The 12,954-nt window shown below is 47.6% G+C and overlaps 1 protein-coding gene across 1 annotated transcript; it reads right to left on the reverse strand.

Annotated features, from left to right (window-relative positions):
- Positions 1-108: 108 nt before the first annotated feature.
- Positions 109-2,145, reverse strand: vrtn (vertebrae development associated). The gene has a single exon (XM_067992183.1). It carries the CDS (start codon positions 2,143-2,145, stop codon positions 109-111), a length of 2,037 nt encoding a protein of 678 aa, XP_067848284.1.
- Positions 2,146-12,954: the final 10,809 nt, after the last annotated feature.

Consider the following 12,954-nt stretch of genomic DNA (forward strand, 5'->3'; position numbering starts at 1 on the left):
CTAACTTTTTTTTTTAAAAAAGGGACATCTTGAGCTGTACACAAAAGTGACATCACATGATTGATTGTCCCTCCCACTCGAGATTGACCGGTGGATTTCAGTCCCTTCTCAACAGTCCATCAACATCATCCCATTACTCAGTGCTCGCTTCCACATGTAATAGGTTGAACGGGGGGTCAGGGGGAAGTAGCTGCTGAACTCTCGAAATGTTGGAAAGTTCTTCGACTCATAACGCCGTTGAAGAAAAAGCTTGGCCTTGGCTTTAGAGGACGTCGCGTGGAAAGTGGCTACAACCAACGGCTGTTTGGCCGGCTCCCTGGGAGTTGCGCAGTTAGATATTGTCGCACCGCTGGGGCTTGAGGGCTCATCATCCAATTGTACCTGTGGCCATGGTATACACTCGGTGGGTTTCACAGAGATCTCCTCTCGGCTCCCTTTGAGCCGTCTCACCACCTTCTCTGCCCTCTTGGATGCAGCCGAACTCTTCCACCACAAAAAGGTCGAGGAGGAGATGGACGGGTACCTCACGCGGAACGTGGACAGGGGAATCTGCCATTTTTGCGCTCGCCTCCTGGCTTCCTCTTGCCTCACCTTCTGCTGGTAGGAGGAGGAGGAGGAGGAGGAGGTGATCTTACCACGAAGGAAATCATTACGGCCCCAGGGGCCATTTCTTGTCCTGCCACCGAGTGCAAGCTGACCCATCGCATTAGGGACCGGGTTGGGCACGTCTACATCGCAATGAGCCCCCGACGCATCGCCGAAACCGGAACTAGCCACGTGGACATTTAGACCCGCCCGGTTCATCGCCTCCCTCCTCCAGTTGTAATAAGTGGATCTCGAGATCCAGGGGTAACTTTTCCTGAAGCTTTTGTAAGGAGGGCACATGTTGAGATGGACGCATTCCCTGAGGAAGTTCTTGGCCAGCTGCATCGAAGGTGACCGCTGACCATTGAAAGGCTTAAAGCCACTACCGCAGGCCACCTTAGAAAGGTCTGTGATTCCGTTCTCGGAGCCTCCCGACAGCGGTGACCAGCTGCCGCGCCTCAGGTCAAATTCCTGGTCGGCAGTGGGTTTGCGGCCTGCTGCCCCGTTGCCCGTCACCAGCATCTCGTGCTTCCAGGCGTAGTAGGTGGAGCGGGAGATTTCGGGGAATCGATTGCGAAACTGCTGCAAGGGCAGAAAGTTGCCGCCGGCGAAGCATTCCTGCAGGTAGTGCTTGGCCTCGTACCGGGTGGCCGCTTTCTGCCGGTGCTCGCGCGACTGCCTTTTCCAGCGGTAGAAGGTACTCTTGGTGATGCTGTACTTCTCCCGGAGCACAGAGTAGGAGATGTCTGGGTCCGCGTTGAGAAGCTCCAGGGTCTTCAGCGGCAGGACGGACTCGGCTCCGTCCAAGCTTTGGCGCCGAAGGTCCGGGACGGGGACGATGGGCGCGAAATACTGGGGTTTGAAGACGGACTGGGACAGCCGCTCGCCCGCCCACATGATGTGCAGCGTCTGCAGTTCCGTCCCCGGAGACCGGGTCCTGGGGCGAATGAGTCGGTTGAAGTACGGGCGGATCTTTAGGTTGCTCATGGGGTAGATGGAGTAGACGTTGCTCTGCAACACCGAGGCCAGCGCGTAGACGTGCCACATGTTGGTGAAGGTCCCCGGAAAGCAGGTCGCCTTGACGTCCGCGTCGAAAATGGCTTCCAGGATGGTCATGGGCAGGTTCATCTTTTCGGCCGACTCCTCAGTGCAGAGGGAATACCTGGCTGCCTGCAGCATGATCTTGGAGTCAATCATGCCCTTCAGGTAATACTGCTTGTGGAGGAGCATCTCCACCATGGTCCTCAGCTGCAGCTCCATGCTGAGGCTGATGTCCCCCACCAGCAGCGTGCTGGCCGCTTCAAACAGATGGTTGCCCTCACCCTTGCAGATCAACGGAACCATGTCCACGGGGGCATCTTCAGGGTAGAGAGCTCTGGCCTTGGAGTCCACCTCAGCTTCTACGGGGAAGATTCTCCTGGAGACCAGGGGTACGGACAGGCTGGACAGCAGCTTATCCACATCGAACGTCACGGCTCGCAGGAAGTCAGACTCTGCACATTCCGTGGCTTCCTGAAGTTTACGGCGCAAGGCTTCTACTAATTCAGTCCTTTGTGGCATCCCTGTGGTGGGGGGGCGGGGGGGAAATAAAACAAAACTCTAGTTGGAATATTCAGTGAAATCATTAGCTAGAAAAGTCTCAGTTCTATGAAATGTCCCAAAACAATCCAAATCCAATGACCTGATCCATTAGGTTGTGGATGTCCAAAGGGACTTAGGGGTTCAGGTACATAGATCATTGAAGTGTCATGAACAGGTGCAGAAAATAATCAATAAGGCTAATGGAACGCTGGCCTTTATATCTAGAGGACTGGAGTACAAGGGGGCAGAAGTTATGCTGCAGCTATACAAAACCCTGGTTAGACCGCACCTGGAGTACTGTGAGCAGTTCTGGGCACCGCACCTTCGGAAGGACATATTGGCCTTGGAGGGAGTGCAGCGTAGGTTTACTAGAATGATACCCGGACTTCAAGGGTTAAGTTACGAGGAGAGATTACACAAATTGGGGTTGTATTCTCTGGAGTTTCGAAGGTTAAGGGGTGACCTGATCGAAGTTTATAAGATATTAAGGGGAACAGATAGGGTGGATAGAGAGAAACTATTTCCGCTGGTTGGGGATTCTAGGAGTAGGGGGCACAGTCTAAAAATTAGAGCCAGACGTTTCAGGAGCGAGATTAGAAAACATTTCTACACACAAAGGGTGGTAGAAGTTTGGAACTCTCTTCCACAAACGGCAATTGATACTAGCTCAATTGTTGAATTTAAATGTGAGATAGATAGCTTTTTGGCAACCAAAGGTATTAAGGGATTTGGGCCAAAGGCAGGTATATGGAGCTAGATCACAGATCAGCCATGATCTTATCGAATGGCGGAGCAGGCACGAGGGGCTGAATGGCCTACTCCTGTTCCTAGGTTGACTAAGCCCCAACTGATGGCTCCTCGAGCAAATCCATCACATGGTGCAATACTGAGCCACACAGACCAAGAATGTCCCAGGTTCGATCTCTGGTCTGTGTTGAGCTAGCAGAGCTGAATGAAAACCAGCACTCATACTGCAGCACTTCTGGGCAAGGGAATAGGGAGTTATTGCAACATTCACTGTGTAATCCCGGGTTGGTCAGTGTAGACCTTTTAGCTGTGACCCATGCTCCAGACTACTGGATTTTACAGTGAGCCATCCGCACTCCGAAGTCTTCACTGGGCTCTGGATTTCTCTGACTGAACCTAGTTTGTTTCTTTCCTCCACCTCCACTGCTAAAAACCGGTCTCCCCTGATGGCCGAGCTACAGTTCCACGAGCAGCAGCTGGCCTCTGTTTACATTGCTCGTGGGGTACGTAGGAGCCCAGACAAACAGAGTGTCAGAAATGAGGCATCCTTTCCTGCCCTTGCTTAATGTCTGCACACCCACACTTTCCAACAGAAGTCACTGGATCAGGACCGAGATCCGTAGCCGATTTGTTTTATTCCCCTCTTCCTTCCCTAATTCGAGGACCCGGAGGCCCACACTAGCACCCTTCTGCTACCCCAGCACAGACTTGAAATCAGACTTGGACCCTTCCTGGTCCGAATGGTTTAGTTCCACACCTGGGTGACACCACTTCAAAAAAGCCACAGGGTGATTCTCTGTCCAACCTGAGGTACTGCAAATAAGTAGCTGCAGTATTGACAAAGGGGAACTGGGTGACGACTTTTTTTTAAATTAAAGCCAGTTATCTGCTCTTCGCTCCTGACTGCTTGCTGCAGTATGTCTCCATGGTCCCGAGTCTCCTTCCGGTATTTTGTATTATTCGTGGGTGAACCTTGGGCAGTGAGTGTTGGCAGGCTATTCGTAATGGGGGAGCATCACAGCCAAGCCGAAGTGCTATACTGAGGGAGTGCTGCACTGTCAGGTGCCGTCTTTCAGATGAGATGTTAAACCGAGGCCCTATCTGCCCTCTCAGGTGGATGTAAAAGATCCCATGGCAGATAAACTTCCCACCCCCGATCGCTATCCATTGCAGACTTTTACACCCCACTAGAAAATGACAATGGGCAGATCAGGGTCGGGCACAGCGGTGATACTCCCCCACAGTCTGCTAAATCAAGTTGCTTTTATATTAAAATTCAACAACAACAACTTGCATTTATACAGCACCTTTTATAACATAGTAAATCATCCCAAGGCGCTTCACAGGAGCGTTATCAAACAAAATTTGACACCGAGCCACATAAGGAGATATTAGGACAGGTGACCAAAAGCTTGTTCAAAGAGGAAAGTTTTAAGGAGTATCTTAAAAGGAAGAGAGGTAGAGTGATGGAGATGTTTAGGGAGGGACTTCCAGAACTTAGGACCTAATTAGCTAAAGGCACAGCCGCCAACGGTGGAGCGATTAAAATCGGGGATGCACAAGAGGCCAGAATTGGAGGGGGCAGAGATCTCAGAGGATTGTAGGGCTGGAGGAGGTTACAGGGATAGGGAGGGGCGAGGCCATGGAGGAATTTGAAAACAAGGATAAGAATTTTAAAATCGAGGCATGGCGGACTGGGAGCCAATGTAGGTCAGCGAGCACAGGGGTGATGGATGAAGGGGACTTGGTGCGAGTTAGGATACGGGCAGCAGAGTTTTTGATGAGTTCAAGTTTATGGAGGGTGGAAGATGGGAGGCCGGCCAGGAGTCATGATGTAGCCCCTGACGTACAGATCTCATGCAGCCAGTGGATACATAAAGTAAACTTGGCAGAATCAGTAAGATTGGATGGCACTAGAGTAAAATAAAAGCAGCTTCTCACTGTCCGGGTTTATACCTGACGGACAGATACTCGGGTGAGGTATAAATGGGCACCAGTAGAACAGCACCTCAAAGTGAGTCATCACCTTCAGGAGAGATGGGGAGAAAAAAAAAATCCTTCTTCACAGATATAGGGAGTGAAAGCTAAAGCTACCCAAATTGCCTGGACTGGGTGATAGAGTCGGTTAGTACATTGTCTTTAGCTTTGCAATTTGAGTAATAACCCAACCCAGACTAACGGGGTAGAAGTCTCCTCTCTCATCCTGTGTAAGATTCCTCGGCTAAAACACAAACCACCCATAATTTATCTCCACTATCACTCAAATCCCAATTATACTGTACAGTGAACACTCTTAATTTGGTCAAAATGCAGTCTCTGTTGTATGGTATAAGTATCCAGAACTGGAACAATAGAAAGCTGCAGTTCTGTTTACTTACATCTGTTTTGCCCTGAAATAATTGGACAGTAGATTCCGTGAATCACCCAGTCCAGGCAATTTGGGTGGCTTTAGCTTTCACTCCTATATCTGTGAAGAAGGATCTTTTTTCTCCCCATCTCTCCTGAAGGTGATGACTCACTTTGAGGTGCTGTTCTACTGGCGCCCATTTATACCTCACCCGAGTATCTGTCCTTCAGTGAGAAGCTGCTTTTATTTTGCTCTAGTGCCATCCACTCTTACTGATTCTGCCAACTTTCCTTTTATGTATCCACTGGCTGCAAGAGATCTATACGTCAGGGGTCAGCGGTTCCATCATGACTCCTAGCTGGCCTCCCATCTTCCACCCTGCTCTACAACCCCAGCCCTCCATTCCTCTCTCTCTCTGGGTCTCTTGTGAATTCCCCCTCCCCCTCCCTTCACTCCATCATTGGCAGCCAATAATGGCATACTGGGATTCAAGACTTGCATTCAGAATGAGTTGTCCTGGCTTTCTCGATGCCTCTCCAAGTTTATCCATAGAGTTGCTGAGGGAGGGCAGTCAATGAACAATAGATAGCATGAGGCCACGGAGGTTAGTGGATCAGGAACCAATGTGGTTCAGTGAGCGCAGAGGCACACTCATTTAAGCCATCCTCATTGAGAGATCCATCCATGGCCTCACCCCACACAACCTACGAAAGGATATACTTGCCATAGAGGGAGTGCAAGGAAGGTTCACCAGACCGATTCCTGTGATGGTTGGATTGTCGTGTGAGGAGAGATTGAGTAGACTAGGCCTGTATTCTCTAGAGTTTAGAAGAATAAGAGGTGATCTCATTGAAACATACAAAATTCTTACAGGGCTCGACAGGGTAGATGTAAGGAAGATGTTTCTCCTGGCTGGGGAATCCAGAACCAGGGGTCACAGTCTCAGAATAAGAGGTAGGCCATTTAGGACTGAGATGAGGAGAAATTTCTTCACTGAGAGGGTGGTGAATCTTTGGAATTCTCTACCCCAGAGGGCTGTGGAGGTTCAGTCATTGAGTACATTCAAAACAGAGACCAATAGATTTCTGGATATTAAAGACATCAAGGGATATGGGGATAGTGCAGGAAAATGGTGTTGAGGTAGATGATCAGCCATGATCTTGTTGAATGGCGGAGCAGGCTCGAGGGTCTGGATGGCCTACACCTGCTCCTATTTCTTATGTTCTTGCTCTACCTCCGTAATATCTTCCAGCCCCACATCCCAGCTCACACTCTCCTCTCCTGTGTCCCACCCTGCCAAAGCCTTCAAGGAACTCTCTTCATGAATCTTTCCACCTTATTTCATCTCTCCTTCTTCAGAAGCCTGCTCAAAACCTGTACATTCAACCACCACCCCCATCTCTTCTTCCAATCCCTGCTCGGTGCGTCCCAATTCTTCCCCCACCCTCGAGGAGCGCTTTGGGACCTTTTTTAAAAATTATTATTATATTAAAAAGGTGTTATGAAGGAGTTGTAAACTGACCATTTCTGGGTTTAAATTTGCCTCAGGGAAACTCAAAGCAAAACGCGAGATTCGGGTTTCAATTTAGCAGGAGCAGAGAGGGATTGTTTTTTTAAAAGTACAAGTTTAAAGGAAGACTTGTAAAAACGTGGAGGAGCTCAATCATGCTGTTGTTAGGTGCGATTTGTTGCTATAGCTCCTAGGACAGGTTTATCTCTCTTCCTCCCCCTTCCCAGTCTCAAGAGTTCCGGAAACTTAAGAGTTAAAAGAAAACATAAAGTAAACCCCGATCCGCATGGGACGCAACTGCGGCCACTCTCTGCAATCTCCCCAATTGCTGCAATCCGACGGTTACAGCAGCTCCGACTTGGTCCAGTTGTAAAGTTGAGAGAGGAACGAGATATTGTAATTTACATTGGGGTTTTAAAAATTAAAAAAAAAAGTTAAACAAGTGGATCTGTTCAATTTTGTTTTTTAAAAAAAGTTGGGATTCGGAGTGCGAGATCATTGAGGTCACGACCGGCCCTGGAAACCCACACTGGGACAATAAGAACAAAACGTTACAATTTGGGAAATGGATGTGATATTTTTAAAAGGGACCGGGGAAACTGGCTCTCCATCGATTTCCCCCCTCCCGGACACACAAGCATCGTTCTCGGGCTGATCTGTCCCGATAGAGTCATCAGTTTTCTGAAGTTAAAAAACATTCCAGAGACACAAACCCATCTCTTTTGAGATTCCGGAAAACAAGGGAACCGTATATAATGCTTTAAGAAAACCCAAATGTGAACCGTTCACAAGGAAGAGTTTACCAAACACTCCGCACTCTGCCTCTTTGTTTAAAAAAACAATGTTTGAATTCTCCAACCGCCTTCCCATCACCAAAACTTAAGATTTTTGTTCCTCCAGCCCATGGTCTCTTTATAAAAAAAAATAATTATACTCACCTCAGATAAGTCAGCTCCCACATAAACTTAAAGCGGATTAAGTGAATGTTTACTTGTTTCCCCCCGTCTATTATCTCGTGTAGTTGTTGGAAGTTCCTGGCCCCGGCCAGTACCAAATTGAGACTTCAGTGTGAAGATTCCCAATTCTGGAGCCTGCCAGTCTAATGAGGGAATGAGAAGCGGATCAGAGCGGTGTCAAACCCCACCCCCCAAGGAAATGGTCAATCTGCCCCCTCCCTGTCCTTGGGATGAAAGGACCAGAGAGGCTCGACAGTCTGATGATAGGTCAATTCCAATGGTAGGTGATAATGAGGATTGTCCCTGATTACATCAGTCAGGGCCAAGTGGTTTCTCTTCCTCTGTTCCAGCTCTCTGCAATGATTCCTCGCAAGCTTGGGGGGGGAGGAAGAGATTCTCAGGGTTTGCAGGGTGGAAATCTTAGAACTGAAGGGATCAGTAACTGTTTATTTGCTTTTCTTTTTGCATTACAGCCCTACCCACACTTTTTTTGAGGGTTTTGACATTATATAAGACTTATGGAAGTGGACTGTGCAGTGATGTAGTTGGTCAGATGGTGGAGCTTGGCTCAGTTTACAAGTATTCTAGTCTCAGAGTCAGCAGCAAGGCCCACAACAGGGTTTGAGCTCATAAACCAGGCTGACAACCCATTGCATTTGTGTACTCAAAGGGTGCTCCATTCTTAGAGGTGCTTTCCTTCAGACAAGACATTAAACTAAGTCCCTGCGTTAATAAAAAATAAAATCTGTTGTAATAACAGAAAATGATGTGGCGAGAAGCAGCAGGTCCATCAGCACCTGTAAAAAGAGAGGACATGTTCACAATTCGAGTGAAAAATAAACCCTTCAGATTTTGAAACTGGCAGGAGAGATCCTGAATAGGCAGGGGAGTTCTCCCCTGGTGTCCCGGCCAATATTTATCCCTCAACCAACATCACTAAAAAACAGATTATCTGGTCATTATCACGTTGCTGTTTGTGGGACCTTGCTGTGTGCAAATTGGATGCTGCGTTTCCTACATTACAACAGTGACTACACTTCAAAACTATTTTGTTGACTGTGAAGGGTTTTGGGATGTCCTAAGGTCGTGAAAGGCGCTATATAAATGAAAGTCTTTCTTTCTTTAATAGATGGATTTTGAAAATCCCATGGCACATACCTTTAACTAATATCAGCCAAAAAGAGATGGCCTGGTCATTTGTTATTGCTGGCACAGGAATCACTGCCCTTTTTGCCTACATAACAGCCACTACTCCAAACTAAAGTGTGATGTGGTTTGTGATGTTTTGACTGTGTGACGAATCACTACACAGATTCGAGTTCTCTTTTCTTTTAAGAAAGAAAGACTTGCATTTATATAGCCCCTTGCACAACCTCATCGCAGCCCAAAGCACTTTTCAGCCAATGAGGTACTTTTGAAGTGTAGTCACTGTTGTAATGTAGGAAATGTAGCAGCCAATTTGCACACAGCAAGGTCCCACAAACAGCAATGTGTTAATGACCAGATAATCTGTTTTTAGTGATTTTGGTTGAAGGATAATTATTGGCCAGGACACCGGGGAGAACTCTACTGGATGTGTATACGGGCAGTGGCAGCTCACCTGGATGTGTATACGGGCAGTGGCAGCTCACCTGGATGTGTATACGGGCAGTGGTAGCTCACCTGGATGTGTATACGGGCAGTGGTAGCTCACCTGGATGTGTATACGGGCAGTGGCAGCTCACCTTGATGTGCATACAGGCAGTGGCAGCTCACCTGGATGTGTATATGGGCAGTGGCAGCTCACCTGGATGTGTATATGGGCAGTGGCAGCTCACCTGGATGTGTATATGGGCAGTGGCAGCTCACCTGGATGTGTATACGGGCAGTGGCAGCTCACCTTGATGTGCATACAGGCAGTGCAGCTCACCTTGACGTGTATACAGGCAGTGGCAGCTCACCTGGATGTGTATATGGGCAGTGGCAGCTCAGCTGGATGTGTATATGGTCAGTGACAGCTCACCTTGATGTGTATACAGGCAGTGGCAGCTCACCTAGATGTGTATATGGGCAGTGGCAGTTCACCTGGATGTGTATATGGGCAGTGGCAGCTCACCTGGATGTGTATATGGGCAGTGGCAGTTCACCTGGATGTGTATATGGGCAGTGGCAGCTCACCTGGATGTGTATATGGGCAGTGGCAGCTCACCTGGATGTGTATATGGGCAGTGGCAGCTCACCTGGATGTGTATATGGGCAGTGGCAGCTCACCTGGATGTGTATATGGGCAGTGGCAGTTCACCTGGATGTGTATATGGGCAGTGGCAGCTCACCTGGATGTGTATATGGGCAGTGGCAGCTCACCTGGATGTGTATATGGGCAGTGGCAGCTCACCTGGATGTGTATATGGGCAGTGGCAAACTTTTTCGCACAGCAAGATCCCACAAACAGCAATGTGATAATGACCAGATAATCTGTTTTAGTGATGTTGGTTGAGGGATAAATATTGACCAGGACACCTCACTGCTCTTCTTTGGGTAGTGCCATGGGATCTTTTACGTCCGCCTGAGAGACTAGACGGGACCTCAGTTTAACAGCTCATCTGAAAGACAGCACCTCTGATATGGGATGTGTAGCTTGAAATCAAAATAAGAGCCAAACATTTTATAAATTCATAAATTGTAAATTTAGGATTAGTACAAGGAGCATTAAGAGAAAGGTCAGAAGAATTGTCTTCACTCAAAGGGTTATAATAGGATCCGTTCTCACAAAGGGCTCTTGAAGACAAGTCTCGAAGCTAACATTTAAGAGAATATTAATTAAATATTTGAGAAGAAAAATATTAAAGAGCACATCGGAAGAGCAGTGAGATGGAATTCGAGTAGGTAGTTCTGATATGGAACCAGTACTAGCTCAGGCACCATAGGAAGAATTTCCTTCGGTGCTGGAATTTTTATGACTAGAAAATTAATTTTTGTACTTTTTTTATTTTCAGTCTTAAAACACAAAGTCTATCACAAAAAAATGAACTTGATCATATAAAATATCATGCACTAACAGAATTTAAAAGACTTCTCTGGAATAAATTTTTTTTTGAAAGAGACTTCTTGATGACTACACAAAAAGAAAGATTTGCATTTATATAGCACCTTTCACGACGTCTCAGTGCTTTACAGCCAATAAAGTACTTTTCAAGTGTAGTCACTTTTGTAAAGTAGGAAACGGGGCAGCCAATTTTCACACAGCAAGATCCCATGAACAGCAATGTGATAATGACCAGATAATCTGTTTTAGTGATGTTGGTTGAGGGATAAATATTGACCAGGACACCTCACTGCTCTTCTTTGGGTAGTGCCATGGGATCTTTTATGTCCGCCTGAGAGACTAGACGGGACCTCAGTTTAACAGCTCATCTGAAAGACAGCACCTCTGATAGTGCAGCACTCCCTCAGTATTAGACTGAAATGGCAGCCTAGATTATGGGCTGATGTCCCTGGAGTGGGACTTGAACCCACAAGCTTCTGACTCAGAGGCGAGAGTGCTTCCCACCGAGCACGGCTACCCACCACGCTATGGTCGCAGGTAGGCTCACTCCCCCCAACCTGTGTCCTTTCCCTTCCCTCACCCAGTGGGCTAAAGCTGTTTTTATATTGCACTCAGACCCCTGCTACTCACGCTGGCTTTCAACGCCCAAGATCGCGCCCAGCCGGCTGCTGCTAATTGCAAGTAAACTCGCCGGGATTGGCCGGGGTGGGCGATTAGAAACATGTCACCTGGCCACCGGTGTTAGTGGATCACGGCAATCATTACTTCCAGGTTGCAGCCAGCTGCGTGAGACCTGAGCGTCGGGAGCCAACAACATTAGCATAGTTCTCAAGCAATACAAAAGCAGCTGTACTGGACCTGCCCTCTGGCCTGCTTCTGACACATATTCATATCTTTCGTGTATGCGTTTCAATTGGAAGTTGTGGATTTCCATGGATTTTAGAACAAGGTCCTGTATTTTAGGGAAGTTTCCTGGGCCAACATTTATCCCTCAACCAACACCTAACTACAGATTATCTGGTCATTATCGCATTGCTGTTTGTGGGAGCTTGCTGTGTGCAAATTGGCTGCCTCGTTTCCTACATTACAACAGTGACTACACATCAAAAAAGTAGATAATTGGCTGTAATGCTGTTTGGGATGTCCTGAGGTCATGAAAGGGAAGTCTTTCTTTCTGTCAAGGTCTCGTAGGAATTTGACCTAGATTTCTGGAGGCCTCGCCCGTGCACAGTTGGTTATCTATTGCTGCCATTGCTCTTAAGGCACAGGTCAGTGTCTACCACTGGAAACCAACATGTACAAGGCACATTTATGTTACAGACTCGTGGATCTCCCTCCATAGGATTACAGCACAAAAACAGGCCATTTGGCCCATAAATACCATCTATGCCAGTATTTATACTCCACACGAGCCTCCTCCCACTCTAATTAGCTTTTCGCACCCTGCTTCCCATATCCCGCTATTCCTTTCTCCCCTGTGTGAGCATCAAGCCTCCCTTTAAATGCATCAATACGATCTGCTCCAACCACTCTATATGGTAAGTGGCTTCACTCTAAAGCATAAATGCTCCAATGCTCAGGCATCCAATTGGATTGTAGAACCAGTGAAAATGTGAGTCTGCAAAAGTAGCATCAAACTAAGGAAGCTGGTTCACTAAAGTAAATGTGAGGAGCCTGTCCCTGCATTCACATTCTATTAAACAACACATAGTGGAGCAGTGACGCCCAGCACCCGACTGCATACTAGAAGGGGGTGACTGGTGCACGCAAGACCCTCTCCCTAGAGAGGGGTAGTGGGGAATCGGCACTGTAAAGGCACCTACACAGGACTGCTTCGATTTAACGTTTTATTTCCCCTGGCATGTCTCAGCTGTCAAAACTCACGCCCACTATTTTTCTCTCTCTCTCTCTCTGACAATGAACTCTTGAGTTCTTGAGCTGAATCTCAGAGTGTGAGGTGGAGATGAAAGCAAATTGCTGCATGCCCTGGGGCCAAGACCCAGGCTTACCAGAGGTCTGTGGAGATCTATCCAGCTGTGAAGAGCCCTCTCTGTCTCTGTCTCGCATTCTCTCTCTCTCTCTGTCGCATACCTTTTCCAGACATGCAATCTTTTTTTTTAACCGAGTTTCTTCCCTCTTCCTCTCCTGAGGACTTTGACTCTTAGCTGGGCTACAGTTCAATGGCTCTAGCTCTCGTAGCCAT

This window comes from Heptranchias perlo, chromosome 10 (genome assembly GCF_035084215.1).
Source record: "Heptranchias perlo isolate sHepPer1 chromosome 10, sHepPer1.hap1, whole genome shotgun sequence".
NCBI lineage: Eukaryota > Metazoa > Chordata > Chondrichthyes > Hexanchiformes > Hexanchidae > Heptranchias > Heptranchias perlo.